The following is an 18,497-nucleotide window of genomic DNA, read 5'->3' as shown; positions in this document are numbered from 1 at the left end:
CCATCTTTGCTAACACACCCACATTTCTTTTCCATGCTCATCTAATGTGATTTGTGATCAAGGATTTTTGCCAAACCAGTCCTGTGTTCTCTCCATATATAGTGGAGAGTGTCTGTGTAACCTCTCATTCACCGGTGTTTGTTCTGAATTTGTCCCTTCCTGTGAAGAGATTCCCATCCTAGTTTGTTACTTGATACTTGTCCAGTTCAGTAATTGCTTTTTATTCACATGTTGTAGTCCTTGGGCTCTGTGTTGGGGCTGGAAGGGTTGGTTCCTGACTGTCAGGTTGAGTTCTGGCTGCATACAGCTCACTACAGGCACAGGGGAATGCTGCTTTCACCTGCAGCATGCTCAGTGTGGGGAAGAACTGCTTTGAGACTGGAGTTCTATCAAATCACTGACCTTGTGCAAATCAATGTTTTTGCTCAAACTCTTGAGAACTGCACTAGTTTTCAGAGAAATTATGAAAATTCCCTTCGAGGTTAAGCCAGAGGTCTGAAATACCAGCCTTCCAGAAAAGCTAGTTTTATCTGATGGAGGTTTGTGTTTTCTAGCCCAGTGTTGAAGCACTTGAACAAGATTCAGGCAAGGTCCCTCCCCTATGTGAAACAGCTCAGTTCAGCACAGTAACATGTAGTAGGAGTTGTTCAAGAATGGAGTAAGATTGTTCAAATACGGATTTAGATTGCAAACAGCCATGCAACCTTGTCATTGCATAGACGAGATAATTAAGACAGATGGTGCCAGTATGCTTTAGAGCTGATGATTAGATGAGATAGAAAAAGCAAAAAAAATTGGGGAAACAGTGGGTTATTTACGCAACTTCAGTCATGTACACAGTCTGTGTAAGATTGTAAACAGGAAGGTAGTTAGTAACATGCATGTGCATGCTTGGAGTCAGCAGCTGGTGTTGTCTGCATGGTTTTATGAATGATGAATATGCTTTACCTGCTGATTGCCGCAGTTCTCTTTGTAATCCCTTCCAGAAGTCAATCGTTTCTTATTTTAAAGGAAAAAGAAACAGGATTGTTTGTCCTCCCAAGTACTAGTTGTGCATCTAATAGCAGTCCATAAATTTGTTTTGAATGTTTGATTCTGAAGTTCACTGTATTGATTTTTAACTTGTCTCTCAGCTGTATATATTGAATCACCATAAGGAACCTCAGGCTGGTTCTATATTCAACAGAAACATTTTTCTTTCCAAAATTGCTAGTGTTTCTACACAAGAAATAATCTTCAGTGTCAGGACTTGTGTAAGGGCATAAGAATGATAAAAAATCTGTTCTCTCAGTGAGGAGTGTGCTTGCTGCCCAAGTATTTGTATATTTTTTAGTCCCATACCTGGTTTGTTGTCTTTTGGACGCTTTGTCATAAGTGGCGAGAATTTAAAAACTCTTCATCTTTCGGTCAGACTGGCTCTTCAAGGCAGGATTCCTCAGTTGCATCTGTTTTCTCTCATGCTTAGTCTTGCTCCTTGCATGTTCCTTTTATCTGTCTCTACTGCTTAAAAACTGAGATCTATCTTGAATGATATATGCTTGTAAAATTCCATTTAGAAAAATGCATCTACACTTGGTAGAAGGATAAATATTTAAATACAAGTACAAGGAAAAGGACAAAGTTAATGACCTACTTGATGTGCATGCCTGTAGCAATACCCCAGTTTCTGCTGTCAAAACAAAGTTGTTTTACCTAGCTAATTGTTTATTCTGTGTCATCAATTACTAGGATATTATTTTAAGAGTTTACTCATGGTTAAGCATATGGGAATCCTGTGTCTCTTAAAAAGTGTAATCAAGAAAATTTGCTGGCTGATCAGAGAACAGATATACCATAAATGAATTTTAAATAAGTGGAACTGTAAATACGTTGGATACATGTTTATAGAGTTGTTTCTCTTATCTGCAAATGGTGTGCAATGGCCTAATGAGCAGCTGTAATAATATGCCTTGTGTGGCTTCTGTAATCCTAGGACCACGCAAAAGAGAGGAGAATCATTTGGAATCAGCAAAATAGGGAACAAAATAAAAGGTGTATTCAAGAGTTCTGCAATGGAAGGAGCTATGTTGCCTAACTATAACTTAAATGAAGAAGATGATTTTGTGAGTAGAACCATTAAATTTTACTTGAAGTCTTTGCTGGGCTTTAATTTTTTTTTCTTCCTTTGCTCATTTGAAAATGTTGAATTTCTGCTTTCGTCACTGCACAGTTTTCATGTGCTGGGTTCTGATTAGGTTGCCTTATCTTCTGTGTATTCATTCACAAGCCAAGGTCACATCCCCAGTTTCTGTGCTTCTGAGCTTATTGTTTTCGTAATACCAAAAGCATGACTTTTTCTCCAATTCTGAGTAGTAAGGCATGCACAAGACTGTGTGCATGGCTCTTCATCTTCAGTGTGCCACAAGACCTTAAAACCATAAATAACATAGCGTAGAAATCACTGTCATGTTGGTCTGTGATGCAGCATTCTCTCTATAGATCAGGAGCCAATAGTCCTTTCTCCTTTGTCTTGGATATCTCCCTGAGTTAATGTTTTTCTTCCATGCTAAATAGTCACGAATAGAACCAATGGTAGAATTTACTGCACGGGATATTTTTACCTAAACCACAGTTGGGAGACAAATGGAAAATTTGAAAAAGGGAAGAGGAGGGAGTTGGTTTGAAGCAGAGGTAGGCTGTACCAATTAAAATAGAACTGGAGATCTCTGTTTGAATCCTTACAGATTGAAGAAGGTGTTATGGTGATGGAAGATGATTCTCCTGAGGAGGCTGTTACCACTCCAAATACACCCCGCAACCTTGCTGCTTGGAAAATCAGCATCCCATACGTTGATTTTTTTGATGATCCCTCCTTGGAAAGAAAAGACAGAAAGGAGAGAATTCCTGTATTCTGCATTGATGTAGAGAGAAATGACAGAAGGGCAGGTATGCAATTCTGCAGATCAGTAAAGTGTCATTTGAAAGTGAACTCAGAATATTCTAGTGTGCTGTATTCTGTTGGCTCTTGCAAGTGTGTTTTTTATATGTGTTCTTCTGATTTCAAAATAATGGCTTGATATTTCTGAGGAAATGAGTTTGGGAGATAAATGATCACATTTAGCATTTGCAAGTTGAGAACTGACTCCTCAGCATGAATCAGTTCTATTTAGACTTCACACCAAAGTTTGAAATGCTCTCTTTCCAAAAATACTTATATTAAAATTCATATTAATAAACACCTGTCATATTTTTTTCACCCACTCTGAACTTTGGAATAATGAACAACAAATAATTTTTTATATACCCTTAAAGTTAGTTCTTAGGAAATGAAAATGCTGTGCTTATTAGGAACCATTGTGGCGTGCAGTTAGTATCTGTTCACTGGTATCTGGATAGCAATGCATCCATATGGAGAGGGTGGAAACAGCATCATCCTAAGGCTACTGGGATTTATCTTAGTGAGACTAATACCTCCACAATGAGTAGAAAGTATTTAAGAGTCATTTAGAGATATCTTTAGTGATAGGATTAAGAATCATCAGCATTCAAGTTGGTGGTGCAGAGGACTGTATTCAGCAAGTACTATTTCTGTAAATCATTTGGTTCCACATTGGAAAATACTTCTAATGTAGTCAGCCATCATAAATGTTGAAGTTATGCAGGACTCCATTGTTTAGATTGTAGTGATTCCATAAATGATAATTTCCTTGCTAGTACTGTATCTGTCTACCAGTTATGCATTTTACTGTAACATTAAAAGTACCTTGAGGTTTATGTTACTACAACAGGGGGCTAATCTCATTGAGGTTTTTCTTATGATAATCAGCATATGTTTGCTGTTCCTAATTTGTCTTCCAGGTGCCATAAAACCTGGTTTATTTTTAACTTTTTTTTTTTTCATCAGTTGGACATGAACCTGAACACTGGTCTGTCTACAGGAGGTATCTTGAATTCTACGTGCTTGAATCAAAACTTACAGAATTTCATGGTACGTTGTCTGTCATTTGGAAAGTCATTTTCTCCCTGCTGTGATTATCATTCATTACTTATATTAAATTTAAAATAATAAAATCAGTGTTTACTGCACTACAAGAATAATTTAAACTCCTTGCTATCTTTACTAGGTACATTTCCTGATGCTCAGCTTCCCTCAAAGAGAATCATTGGCCCCAAGAACTATGAGTTCTTAAAATCCAAGAGAGAGGAGTTTCAGGAATATCTGCAGGTATTAAACAAACATTTGGAGCAAAGAATATTCTAAAACTAATGGTATAAAACTAATAAAAGAATATTTTGGGGGGGGTGGTTTGTTTTTTTCCAAGTAACTTTACAGTTACAGAAAGGATTCAAGCGGGCAATGTTAAAGTTTCACATGACCGAAAATAGAAATCTCTCACAAATGACAATATTTGTGACAGTATAATACTCTTTGAATTCTTTTTACTATACAGAAATGGATTTTTAAGGTTAGTTTTAAAGTACTTATACCTTCTTTGTTCCTTTTGTTTCAAAGAAACTTCTGCAACATCCAGAACTAAGTAACAGCCAGCTTTTAGCTGACTTCCTATCCCCTAATGGAGGAGAGACTCAGTTTCTTGATAAAATGTTGCCTGATGTGAATCTTGGTATGTAATATGCTACTTGTTTATGCTGACAAATAGGAATGCTGTGGATGCTGTGATTGAATTCTGTGACTGACTGTTGTAATGAATAGATAACTCTTGTGGATGTATGAAATAAGAACTCTGCTCCTTTACAGCCCCTAAAATTATAGGTCAGCGAGGAAGATATGCTGATACTTCTTCCTTGAAGAAAAAAGACATTTTGAAGTAATGGAAAAAATTGCTTAAGTGGCTTTTGAATTTTTGTGTCAGCAAGCAAGATAAGGTTTCTCTTAATAAATTGAATAGTTCAAGAAAATTTACAGTGTTGTCACAGATCAAATCTGCATGTGTCTGTCATTGTTTGCAGATGAGATGGCATGAACACTTACAAAACTACCTTTGGATTTTAATTGATAAACTCCTCTTATTTTTTTATTCTGAAAACTCCAGTATTTGATATTTCTAGTATTAGCTGGTGTTAAGATATTTTCTAACATGAGCTAGTTAATAGAATCTCTGTATGTGATTGTCATACAGGCAGGTCAAGTGGAAATTGAGAAGTTCTAATGTCTAATGACAGTAGTTCATAATAAATCAAAAAAGTTGACTGTAGTGTGACTTGGCTGCAACGTAGCTGTCTCAGAATAGTGGGCCTGAGCTGGTCAGGTCAACCTCATGGCCATTCTGTCTCCATGTCTTGTGCCACTTGTGGCTGTGGTCCCAGAGAGTCGTGTCTGAGCTGCGTTGCTGCATTTCTGCAGCTCCTGGTCACGGTGTGGTCCTGCTGGGGCAGCCCTTCTCTTGGTCTGCTTCATGAGTTGTTAACTGAGATTTCTGTTCTCAGCCTTCAGTCAAAAAGTTTTGGTTTTGTTTCAGGTCTCCCTTCTAGATCCAGCTGTACATCCTTATAAAAGTTTATAATTATGGTGTCACTGTAATGCATTTCCTGTCTGAGACCATGTTTCACTTCCATAAGGAGCATTATAACAAGTCTTGGCATTTTGGTAGGGCTTTTTGTGAGGATGAGAATTTTTATTGTTATCATTTGATCATTGTACATACTTTTCAGTGTAAATTCCAAATTTAATGACATGTAAGTAGGAAAAATATTTCTGTAACTGTAGTGCTTAAAATAAAACTAGTCCTAGACACTTTCATTTTCAGCATTCAAAGTTCCTGTGCCATATCCTGATAGGCTTATCAGGACATAAGAGCTGATCTTTCAGGCCATGGCTGTAACCTGTCCATTTTAGAAAATTCTACTCACCAGGGTTTTTGAGGCTGGTTCACCACAGAATCTCTCCATATTTGCTGATTTTTCCACAGGAAGAGGAGAATCTGAGTTATCTTGATTTCTTCTGTGATAAGTGTTCATGATTTTAGGAGTAACGTAAATACAAGGAATTTTGCCTGTACTGGTGTTGAAGCAGTACTATTGTTACAGTGTTAGAGCTATTTATGATTAAACTCTGAAAGAGTTAAGAGGTAGAACTACAGTACTTTTTTGTGGGGTTTTAAAAAAGTATTCATATTAATAATCTGTATATTTCTAAGTATATTTTCTTGAAGAGTAATAATCACTAGGTTAAAAGCTGGTTACGTGCAAGACTGTTTTCATAGGGTTTTGTGCCAAATGAAAAAAAAGCAGATGTTTTAAAATTATTGTATTTTTAAATGACTGATATACAATGAGTACATAACATCTAGCAGAGCAAAATATCTTTCAAATCAAACAGTGATAACAGAGAATATTTGTTTCTTTCTTTCTAATTGTAGGTAAAATCATAAAATCTGTTCCAGGAAAGCTAATGAAAGAGGTGAGTTTTTCGAGTTGCCAATATTTTCATTAGCTAATTTTATGAGATTACTGAGTTACAGGCTAATCAAAACTTTGTTTGAAAATTCTTGGGTTTTTGTTGTTTTTGTTTTCACTTTTCTATAATTATGCAAGCGACAAGTCACTCATATCTTTTTTTCAGAAAGGTCAGCATTTGGAGCCATTCATCATGAATTTTATCAACTCCTGTGAATCTCCCAAGCCTAAACCAAGCAGGCCTGAACTTACCATTCTGAGTCCCACTTCTGAAAATAACAAGAAGGTACAGTAAGTCATGTTCCTTTCCCATTTTACACAAGTGGGGAAAACTGACCATACATTTTCTCTCATACTAGGGAGCTGTCTTAGAGCTCATTAACTAAAATTATTTCAGATGCAGCCAAACAGGAGAATGCTGTCTAGGAATGCAGACACTGAGGGTGTTCAGTCCAAAGGCCAGACCAAAAGTAGACTCTGGAGCGACGCACTTTCCTACTCCCCAGATGTGTGTGGCATAGACTTGAGCCGTTCAGTTCTGCACTTTCACTTCTGTTGTGAGATGTGACATTTTTGTGCAGATGTGTAGCCTACCAGTTCCTGAGGGAAGCCTACAAGAAAGATGGAGTGAGACTTTCAGAGCATTTAGTGACAGGACAAGGGGAAATGGAACTGAGCGTAGGTTTAGATTAGATATAAAGGAAAAAATGTGTAACTGTGAGGGTGGTGAGGCACTGGAACAGATTGCTCATAGAGGTTGTGGATTCCTCCTTCCTGGAAGTATTTAGTGCCAGACTGGATGGAGCACTGGGCAGCCTGGTCTAGTGGAAGGTGTCCCTGCCCATGGCAGAGGATTGGGACTAGATGATCTCTGAGGTCCTTTCCAAGCCAGTCCATTCTGTGATTCTGTGCAGTAACTGCTGTGCAGCAGCAAGGCACTTCACTCCTGGTGAAGGAGGTGAATGCCAAATGTCTGTTCCAGGACAGTGGGAGCTGCCTGCATGGAGTTTGTGTGGGGATCTGGCAGGCAGCCAAAGAGACGAAAGGTTAGTGCTTCCCAAGTGCCCATTTGGGAAAAGAGCATGTTATCTCAGAGCAAGAGAGTTCCTCAGGTTTTTGGTAAATGGTGGTTGATTTCCAGCTTATGCTTGTATTGCCACAGTGCTCTCATGTGTCTTTTCTGACACAGGTATGTTTATTTCAGTTTCAGCACGTTGGACTGTGCTGAGATTACAGTGCATGTTCCCCAGTGCTGCCATGAGTAGGTACCTGCAGGCTCCCTCTTCCTCAGCAGGCTGAATAAGAAATGCCTGAAGGTCTGTCTGGGCAGGCCCAGTCAGAAATGTGCCTAATCCTCTGACAGATCTTCTGCATGCTCCTTTCTTTTGAGTGTTCCTGGGGTGTGTGTATGTTTGTGTGGTCTAAATATTGGTGGAAAGACTTCTATTTAAAAATGCACGATGAAAGTGGGTAGTCAACCCCAATATAACCAGGAGCAATTGGATTTCATTCAGTATCAGATCCACTAGAAATAAGAGTTACTAACCTGCCTAGTTAAAAAAAAATGAGCAAAAAACTCTGCTTCCCCCTCCTAGGGGCACTAGCAGGATTTCTGGTCATGTTTTGGTTCTGAAGGTCTGTAAGCAGCTTGATCATCTTCTGAACATACTTTTGTCAGACTTGCTATAATAGGTCAGGACTTCTCAGCTGATGCAGACTTTGCAAAAGATGCCAATAAAGGCATTGTTCTGCTGGCTTGTGATGGCCTGCCAACAGCAATAAAAGCTGGTTTTGGAACTCCAGCAGTATAATAAATGTTTTTGAGTAGCTACTTGGAAGAAGACGTGGACACTTTGACTGATATGATTCAGAGACTACATAAAATCTTTCTTCTTTTTCTTTTGGTGTCCTCTGTACTTTTTAAATGAGCAGGAAGAACAGGAGAGAGGTTTATGCCTCTGGCTGTAGATATTGTTCATAGTCATGGTATTGTTTTTGTACAGTTCACACCTGTGCTGGAATGTATGGGCGTATGTTTGCATATTCACTCACCATTGAGTAATTTTTTTTTTTCTGTAAGGCACTTTCTATGACCATTCATGCTTCCTTTGCTTGCTTTTCCCAATAAGGCATAGTAGCCTATTGTACAAGGGATTACTTAGGTCTTTTTTCTTAATACAGACCTTTTGTCTTTCACTGACTTCAAGAGCTTGACTACCATTATTAATCAATACTAATTCATGGAATTTCCTCATTGTAAACCTTTTAAGAATATTGCATGGTTATAATCATAATTACTGTTTAATCTTAAAGATACAAATAATGACAGCATTGAGGTTTGTGGTGTGAGTCTCAAATATTAACATGCACAGAGACATCTAAAGCAAAATCCTGTGCTTATCTGAGTTGTGAGTATAATCTCAACTTCTGTGCTAGATAACCAGTTGTGTGTTTTTCACTTGAATTTCTTCTCTGCCAAGATACTGGAAAGTGTAAAACATGGAAGTAGAGGTCTAATGCCACTGGGTATTATGGCTGCTGCAGTGCATTGTAGATTGCATTCTGAAATGCTTTCAGAGTGTGCCTCTGATCAAGGAACCATTAGTGTTTAAGGTGCAGCACAGATCATCCATGTATGGAGGTACAGTCAGCATTCAGAAGATGGTGCTTTTGGTTTGGGGTGAAAGAGGAAATAGCACTTGAAATCAAGCTTTGCCCTAAGCTGGCCTTCATGTTTGATTTTTTTATAGGTTACCTACCAGATTGCTGTGAATGATTTAGTTTGGCCTCCAGACACTGAACCTAGGTCTGCATTGCACAATGGGCTGCTTTGAGTTGGCTCAGTATGTATCACCTTTGTCAGGTGGTCAGGTGTATCTAAAAAATAAAGGAGGCTCTTGTTAAGTTAGAATACTACAGCTAAGGTTTTTCTGCTGTTCTGGTTTCAGTATTATGGAGGATGTAGACTTCAGTTTATATGGAGTTTTTTAAGCAACCTACCAGGGATGCTTCCATAAAGTAGGTGTGAATAATTATGTGTTATTTTTAGGTTTGTTACATTCCTGGATACCAGTCGTCCACCAGTGCGTTAGCCATATTTACCCTTCTGTGTAATTTATGTGATAAGTTGGTGTTGTTTAGTTTGAGTGAACCTTGTGAAGGTAATACCAGCAGCTCAGCACTTAACAAAAGAGAGGGCCTGAAGGAGTACAGGTCAAAACCCTCACTCTTGCCAGATGTCCTGATGTAGTTTTTCCTAAGAGTGCAAAACATTCTCTTTAGAGACTTGAGTGATGTTGTGATTTGCATGTTTTTGGCTTCATTTATTTTGGGGAGAATTGCAGTACAGAAGGTGAACCATATATAAGCAAATTACTTCCTGTTCCTTGGAACTAATGCTATTTTGGGAGTGGTAAAAAAACCTCTCTGAGTGGCAATCACCTCAGCCTAGGCAATTCTATGATTATGTTGCATTTGCTTTTAATTCTAGGATTTTTTTTAGAACCCTGGCATAAACTTTTGAACTTTCTTTTCATAATACAGAGTATCTTGTATAAATCCTATTTTATATCTAGATTAACTATTTTGCAGGTAAGTTTATTTTAAAATAAACTACTAGTAGGGATTGCTAGATATTAAACATGGAAAGCATCAGGATTTAGGTCCTGATTTTTCCTTTCCTTCTGTTAGGATTCACAGACTTGGGGGCAGGGGAGGCAAGGACTGCTACCTAGGTGGTTTGGGACCTCTTCTGCTGTGCAGGGAAGAACCTCTTGGAGTTTTGCAAGAATTGGGGTATCTTTTCAGAAAGAACCAAAGGCAAGGAAATAAAGGGATCAGGGAGGAAGGTGATGACATAGGAGAATAGAAGGCTAAAGGAATATAATTGAGAAATTAGATAAATGGAAAGAAACCTAAATGTTAGTTCATGAAGATTTTACTATAAATAATTAAACTGGCAGGGGAAAAAGGTATTTCTGTATGTAAAAAACTCGTATATTTTGTCTAGAAACCATTGTATTTATTTAAAGTGGAAGCCAACAGGAACTTTTAGGAGTACTTTGATGTTGTAGGCTTCCCTTGTGATTTAAGGCAGACAAACTCTGTATTGTCTTAGCCCCTCATTTTCAGAGCAGGGTGCATCAAGGAAATCAGAGCCTATGACAAAAATCTAGATGCATACAGTCATGCAATTGTTTAGGTTGGAAGAAGGTAGTGGGAGCAGAAAAGCTCATGAATTAGTGTCCCAGTGCTGATTTGTTGTGAATCCAGGTATTTTGGTTGTTATGTATCTTGGCAGCATGTGATGTGCTCTTTACTGGAAAGTGAAGCATTTTAAAAAACTAAACCAGAAACAATGAAACAAATCAACAGCCCTGATCAGTTCTTTGAAAGCTCTGGAAAGAAGCTGCTTTTATAAAAACAAACCAATCCAAAGAACTGGTGGCTATCCTTTTGCCTTTGAATGCAGTGGCTTCAGTCTTACGTTTCTGTTTTTAGCTTTTTAATGATCTATTCAAGAACAATGCAAACCGGTCTGAGAATACAGAAAGGCGACAAAATCAGAACTACTTCCTGGAAATGATGACTGTAGAAGGAGTCTATGACTACTTAATGTATGTTGGTAAGAAGTGATTTCTCTTAATTGTTCATATACTTGATGACAAATATGAAGTTCAGTCTCTGGTAAGAAATGAAATCCTATTGTAGCAGTCATATATAACTCAACACTTTGAAGCTAATATACAACTTAGTGACATGGTCATTCCTTAGAAGACATTATTAGAAGACTTTATTTATTTATTGTGGTGCTAAAATGTCATTTATCATTCTTCATTGCTTAGTTGCTTTGTTATGTCTCCATCTTTCTGTATCTCAGTAGTATGACTTTATGAGAGTAGGTCTCATCCCTTTTCTCAGGTCTGCCTAGGCTGCTGGTAGACTCTGGGAATTGGAATTGTTAAATTAATAGAAATAGCTAAAGGAAGTATTTGATAAGCACTGTGGAGAATACTGATATTTTCAGTGCTGCACTAACAAAACTGAAATATTTTTTTCTTGCTTGCAATCTTTTTCTTTCTTTTCTTTTGAATAAATGATTCTTTTGTCATGAATAGCAGGAGACCCTCATATGTGTTACTACTCATAGATGTTGCTGTGACTTTGCAGGTAGGGTAGTTTTCCGCATTCCTGACTGGCTGCATCATCTCTTGATGGGAGGAAGAATTCTCTTCAAAAACACGTTGGAACTCTACACAGACTATTACTTGCATAACAAGTTAGAACAACTATTTGAGGAGCACCGTTTGGTTTCTCTGATAACACTGCTGAGAGGTCAGTAATAGTTACATCTTTGATGAAAAAATATTGCTTTAGTCTGGTGTTTGAAATCCCTTCAGTGAAGTTTCCGAGTGCTAAACTTCGCAATGCTGACTAACACTGGTGGAGTATTGAAGATCAGGTGGGCCTGGACTAACTTCAGAGCTTGTTGTGGAAAGATGTTAAGCCACCTATGTTGTCTGTCAGTGATGATTACAGAAAGTTATTATGAATAGTAATTTGCTTGGGTGTGCAAAGAACAAGAAAAACAGAATAAAGTGGTTTAGTACATCAATGCAAATGTTTCATGAAGTTGTCAAGTTACTTCACTTGTGTTCTACATCAGTCTTTTATTGTTAATTTTTTGGTTCCCTTTGTTGTGGTCGGCTCTTGAGAGGGCTTGAGTGTTCCTGACCTTCAGATAAGGGAAGAGAAGAGTGACTAAAAAAATTATAAATTGCCTCACAACTGTAGAGTATTACATGACTGCATTCTGATCCAAACAATGCATCTGGCCAAAACTCTGGATTCAGGATAGCTCTGTCCTTACCAAACCAAAAATGAAGCTTGTGAAAGGGAAAAAGGAGAGCCTAAAACCAAAACTGAGCACCTGTTACTTCAGATTAATAGCAATACTTGCTTCCTCATTCATAGGTAAATTCAAAGTTTTTGACAGTTCCAGACAGTGTTTTAGCACAAGCTGTAAATACTGCATATAATTTTGAAAGCATAAGGGAAATTGTGATTAAGGAGATCATAACTAACCTAAAATGGAATTGATCCAAACTTTAAAGAGAGTTCTTTAAACTTGGAAAAGAGTGGAAACAAATTGTGAAAAGATGATTGTTCTTCAAACAGGAGGGGTATTCTGGGTTTGATCGGGCTAATGTAAGCAAAAAGTATGATGTGACAAGACTAGAATTCCCTTCTAATCAAGACAATACAGAGAAGAAGTTCAGTTTTGAAGCCACAATCCAAAACACATTTCTATGTCAGTGATGTGTAGCTGCCTAAAGATACATTTTCTTTTCAATGTGTCTTCTCTGCAGATGCCGTGTTCTGTGAGAACACTGAGCCTCGCTCTCCCCAGGACAAACAGAAACGAGCAAAGCAGACTTTTGAAGAAATGATGAGATACATTCCAGGTTCTGTATTCCATGACTGCCTGTATGAGTGTGGTTAATTGTTCAAGCAGATATTTAATCCAAATACAGTCACACTGTCTTTCCAAATCAAATGATACTTGGGCTGCTGGGATTTGAGTTTGCTGGAATACCAGGTGTAAAAACCCAGCAGTTCAGTTTTGTCATTTAACTGTTGCTGACTAAGGCTGTAGCATAGTGATTATTTAATAAAGACATGGTGATGGAAATCAAGGGCTTTAACATGTACTTAGTACTGTAGTTTTTCATCTTTAGAATGTTCCTATGGTTTGTATTTTATACAGATGAAAACTGTGTTAAAAAAAAGGCACATCATTAAGCTGGAAGGTACATCTGAGTCCTTGCACTGTATAAACTAGGAAAGAGGGGCCTGTTTAATTAAAAGTAATGTTTTAAAATCCACTTGTGGTTTATTAAACAGTGCATTAGAACAAAACAATATTACAAATATTACAGAAAGTGTAGTAATTATTTAGGTGTGGAGCCCTGAAGGAAAGGGAGGAGAAAAGGATGAACCCAGAAGTGTGGGGTTTTTTTCCATTTACCATTTCAGACAGAAAAGAAATTGAACTCTAATTTAAACAGTTTTTTTCTTATTAATTAATCAAATTCTATAACTGCATCATAAAGCTGCTTTGCAGTATTTCCTCATGATTTGTATATTTGTTTTTGGAATTTGGTCTAGATTTAATAGGCAAGTGCATTGGGGAAGAGGCTAAATATGAAGGCATCAGGCTTCTGTTTGATGGACTGCAGCAACCAGTGCTCAACAAACAGGTACCTCATAATGTGTGACAAACTTGCCTTCTGGCACAGGATTTCCTAAAGTGAATGTTTGATATAGTAGAGGAGTGGGCTCTTACTCAGAATCAAGAATAAAAATCAGTAGTTTTGCCTTGGAGTGTCCTTAATTTTCTATATTTTCTTTTAGTTAACTTATGTTCTGCTGGACATTGGGATTCAAGAGCTCTTTCCAGAGCTGAGTAAGGTATGTGCTAACTCCATTCAAGAACTGCAGAATTCTTCAAGCTGCTACTGAGTCTGATCAGTGGTGCACTTTTGCTGTTTTTATTACTAATATTAATTCTTAATTTTGGGGGAAATTATGTGTTTTGCTAGTATGTTGAAATTACTGAAATCCAGATTACTTACATTTTGGCTAATTAGCTCTTTCTAAATCACCTCGAGCCCAGATTGTTCAGCATGCAGCAAGTCTGAGTTGCCTTTCAGGAGACTTGGACAGATCAACCAGCAGTTGGGATCTCTGTGCCTTTCTCTTTGATTGATTTGTCTCCACTCTATTTTATGCATTTTTCAATTTAGGAAGGGAATTCTGCATGCAAAGTTCAGGTCAAGCTGCAGTATTTTTCTTGAGAATATCTGGTAGGAGGATTTCTTACCTCTAATTTGGTCACTGCAATGTTAACTTCAGCTATCCAGACAAAGGAGAAAGAATTTGCACAAGAGAAATGGCTGTATAAATGCGTATCATTAGGTTTGTGATCTATCTGATATTTGTTCTTGTGTGTATCAAAACTTGACAGATTTTTACATAGCAATTTTACAGTTTGGTCTTCATGGCAAGCAGGAAGTACCTGCTAGTTTGCCAGTAAAAAACAAAACCCCAAACAAATTTTAAAAGCCCCCTCACTAACAATAAATGTTCGTTGCACGAACCCTGTGCCTGACAACTGCAGAGTGTCAGTAGTGATTTGTTTTGCATGACAAACAGAAACAAGTACAAGGTTTTGGAACAAGCCAGGACACTTGCATTGTTTTTAGTGAAATGAGGCTGGCTCAGCAAGTCTGACCTACTTTGTGTCAGCTCTGTAGCTGCCCTCCTCCAGCCAATGCTCAGACAGCTGACTAAGGGAACAAGGAAGTAGCCTGGGAACTTGAGTGCAGAAAAAAAGACCTGACTTAGCCCTGCTATTTTACTCAGCTGAACTGGTTTTGTATCTCAGCAGCTAATTATATATATTTATTGGAGCACTGGTCTTTCTTCAGTTGATTGTGGAAAAAATGAGTGGCATTTAAATAGTCTTTAAAGCAACAGTCAGGCCCAGAGGGTGGTGATCAATGGAATGAAGTCTAGTTGGAGGCAGGCCAGTAACATGGAGTTACCCAAGGGGTCAGTTGTAGCTCCAGTCCTGTTTAACATCTTCATTAATGATCTGGATGATGACACGGAACTGGGAGGAGTGACTGATACACCAGGGGGCCATGCTACCTTCCAAAGGGACCTAAACAGGCTGGAGAAATCGACTGGCAGGAACCTCATGAACTTCAAGAAAGGGAAGTGCAAAGTCCTGTTCCTGGGGAAGAACAGCCCCAGGTGCTAGGATGGGGCCAGCCAGCTCACAAAGTGGAACAAAGGGCTGATGGTATCCTGGGCTGCAATAGGAGCGGTGCTGCCAGCAGGTCAGGGGAGGTGATGGTGCCCCTCTGCTCAGCAGTGGTGAGGCCACACCTGGAGTGCTGTGTCTAGGTCTGGGCTTCCTAGATGGGCATGGACATACTGGAATGAATCTGGTGGAGAGCCATGAGGATGATGAAGGAACTGGAGCATATTTCCTGTGAGAAGAGGCTAGAGAGCAGGGACTGTTCAGCCTAGAGAAGAGAAAGCTCAGAGGATCTTACTGGTGTCTATAAATACTGAGGGGATGGTACAAAGACAGAACTAGTGGTGGCCACTAACAGGACCAGTGGCACCAGGCACAAACAGAAACACCAGAGCTTCCCTCTGAACATCAAGAAACACTTCTTCACTGTGAGGGTGACCAAGCACTGTCACAGGTTGCCCAGGGATGCTGTGGGATGCTCGTCCTTGGAAGTATTTAAAAACTGTCTGGACATGGTCCTGAGCATCTCTAGGTGGCCCTGCTTGAGGTCTAGACCAGGTGACCTCCAGAGGCACCTTCCAACCCCAGCCATGCTGTGGTTTCATTTAATGGGGAAAAATATTTTTTCTTCAAAAAACAAACCAAGAGAAAGATTATTCAAGGTAAATCAAGATCATGTTTTCTGCTTCTTTCTATCCTTTTTTCCTGCTTAACCATGGCACTGCCCCGCTGCTCTGCAGTGTTTCTTAACCACCTGCTGAGGAAAGGCCTCTAGTGCCACCTTTGCTCCTGGTGAAATGGCAGGGGTGAGGGGTGGGCTCCCCCTGTCCCCTGTGACAGAAGCTGATGGGGACAGAGCAAGGGAATCTCTGGCCCTGATTTCAGTAGGGGAAAGAAGTAAAATACTTCAGCTGGGAACTGGAGCTATTTACTGAGAGCAATACAGAACATCTACATCTGTGATGTTTGGCAGTGGTACCTGGTTGTGTATCAGGACTGAGAGGGGAAATGCAAGGTGGAGAGGGTTTGGGTGGAGGGATAGCAGTGGTTTTCATCCAGAGCCCTAAAAACATTTTCCCAAAACCACGGCAAACACTTGTCACTGTGAAGCCACTTGGAAAGAGAATTGTTTCTTCCTAACAACTGCAGTGGGGAAGTTTAAAAGTAATGACTGGTTCTTACTTAGCTATCCATGCATGTATGTATTGGGGGAATCAATCCAATGCCTGTTCTCTCTTTTCAGCATTGACTGGTCCTTTTTGAGTTGCTTCACACCAAAATGTTTTTGTAGTTACACTGAAGAATGGAAAAATGTTTCCGGCCAGTCAGCTTGTAAAGGGGAAACTGAGCATCCCAGAAGTTTTGTTTTGAGCACTGCTCCTTTGGCAGGGAAAACAGTGATGGGAGAAATGGGAATATTTTCCTTAGTGGGGGTGTCAGTCTGCTTCCACTGTTGAGATTGGTATCTTGCAGGCATTTCCTGCTGCACGTACCTGTGCGGATATTCGCTGGATCGCTCGGTGTGTGCTGTGTCTGATGGCAGCACGTGTAAGTCAGCCAGCCCCAAGAGCTGGAAACATCCTGAGATAGTGTACAGCCTGTCCCTTGGGGGTCTGTCAGACAGGATACAAGGAAAAGGGACAGCTGAAAGGGAAAAAGCATTCTGGGCAATGTAAGGAAAGAAATCCAATCGAAAAAATATCTCTCCAGTACAATTTCCAGAGCAGAAAATTGCTGTGTTTAAAAAACTGTATTTAGCAGTTAGTAATGGGAGAGGTGGGAACTTCTAGAGAAAGAAGAAAACACCTATTTTGAGAAATCATATTAAAAACTCAATAGCCTTCCATTCTCTTAACTCTGGTTTCAATCCATTCTCTTAACTCTGGTTTCAAGTGGATGTTTTCAGATACCATTAATCGTTGCAGCTCAGTTCAGTCATTTCTATGTAAATACACATTTTCAAACTTAATAAGTAAATTTTCCCCCTTTCCTGTTTAGCAGGGTCCAAAGGAAGCAAGCTCTGTGTCAAGCTGGATGTGAGTGGACACCCAGTAGGATCTGCTGTGCACTGTTGTAATGGACATGTGACATTTTAACATTGCCTTGTATATTTTGTTGTAAATAACATAAAATTTAAGTTAAAAAAATACCTTTATGCAATAAAGATATTAAAATTTAATACCAATTGCAAGTAAATAAAATATTTGTACTTTTAATTTAAAATTTGTTTTAGCTATTACCAGTTAAAGTCTAATTAATTTCACCAAAATCTCTCAGTGAATGAAATTACAGAATGACATCAAAAGAGACAGCTGGGCAATCAGCCAACTTATGCTTTGATAAAAGAGCAATTACTGGATGTCTTCCTGAAAGTATATGTAGAAAAATTGGTTGGAAGAAGTTGTAGAATGCTCCCATTAAGTTATTTTAAAATGTCTTAACAAATCCTTTTTTTTTTCCCAAACAAAGGTATATGATTGAATCTATTAGAAATAATCAACTAATCTCAGAACTGTCTTTAGCCTTCATCTTTCTGTGAGCATGGAAAATCACATTTGTAATTGAATCTTTTCAACACCTGACCTTCAAATCTAAAGCCCTCTTAAAATAATAATGGATGTGAAAAGAGTTTTTTTTGCAGTTTCTTATCTGGCTTTGTGGGTTTTTTCTGACATCCTCTTTACAGGTTTAGAAAAGAGGATGTGAGTCTGTTCACAGCATTTTATAAAAGTTCATTCATATAAAAATGTGTGGAAGATTTTTCTATGTAAGTCTTAATTTGTTGACCCAGCCTTTATAAAAGACATTTTGAAAAGGACTTTTATGTGTGGCTTTATAAAAGTTTTATTTGCAGAACAATACAATACAGATGCTTTAACAGGCATTCCTTAATTTTTCTTTTCAAACTTATATTTTCTCCTTTTTTACAAACTCACCAATCTAATGCAGCCATTGGTGTTCTTTGTCAATACAACTCATCTGTATTACTGTTGCAGACCTTTTCCTTCTGTTTGTCAAAGGAAGGTAAAAGTGTCATTCCTCTCCTTTCTGGCTCTGCCAAGCGGTTATTGCCACTCTCAGAATTGGTGTGCAGGCACAGCTCTGTCAGTGCCCTCTCTGTTACTAATTTGATGTTGATGAGGGAAGGCCATTCTGTGAATTAACAGCTTAGGGAGTCGAAGTGACAATCATCAATGCCAGGGCATAACTGGCTGTGTGACAAGGTCAGTTGTTGTTTGTCTCCCTCTTCTACACCCCTTCTACACCTAATACAGCT

General features: G+C 38.7%; 1 protein-coding gene across 8 annotated transcripts in view; it reads left to right on the top strand.

Annotated features, from left to right (window-relative positions):
* Window positions 1-18,038, top strand: part of SNX14 (sorting nexin 14) — a 54,360-nt gene extending 36,322 nt beyond the window's left edge. For 4 of the 8 annotated variants that reach the window (XM_054630625.2, XM_054630620.2, XM_054630622.2 and 1 more), the window contains 13 exons: window positions 1,973-2,102; window positions 2,724-2,925; window positions 3,884-3,967; window positions 4,104-4,204; window positions 4,493-4,604; window positions 6,360-6,400; window positions 6,563-6,682; window positions 10,897-11,020; window positions 11,566-11,730; window positions 12,765-12,860; window positions 13,564-13,655; window positions 13,810-13,866; window positions 17,222-18,038. In XM_054630625.2, coding sequence (XP_054486600.2) covers window positions 1,973-2,102; window positions 2,724-2,925; window positions 3,884-3,967; window positions 4,104-4,204; window positions 4,493-4,604; window positions 6,360-6,400; window positions 6,563-6,682; window positions 10,897-11,020; window positions 11,566-11,730; window positions 12,765-12,860; window positions 13,564-13,655; window positions 13,810-13,866; window positions 17,222-17,260 — 1,363 coding nt within the window. In that variant the 3' untranslated portion in view covers window positions 17,261-18,038. Of the gene's footprint in view, window positions 1-1,972; window positions 2,103-2,723; window positions 2,926-3,883; window positions 3,968-4,103; window positions 4,205-4,492; window positions 4,605-6,359; window positions 6,401-6,562; window positions 6,683-10,896; window positions 11,021-11,565; window positions 11,731-12,764; window positions 12,861-13,563; window positions 13,656-13,809; window positions 13,867-17,218 lie in introns of all 8 variants that reach the window. The other 4 variants (XM_054630618.2, XM_054630621.2, XM_054630623.2 and 1 more) reach the window with 1 other exon arrangement.
* Window positions 18,039-18,497: the final 459 nt, after the last annotated feature.

This window comes from Agelaius phoeniceus, chromosome 3 (assembly GCF_051311805.1).
Source record: "Agelaius phoeniceus isolate bAgePho1 chromosome 3, bAgePho1.hap1, whole genome shotgun sequence".
In the NCBI taxonomy this organism is placed as follows: Eukaryota; Metazoa; Chordata; class Aves; order Passeriformes; family Icteridae; genus Agelaius; species Agelaius phoeniceus.
The sequence above is the reverse complement of the archived record's forward strand: the minus strand, read 5'-3'. Positions and strand labels throughout refer to the sequence as shown.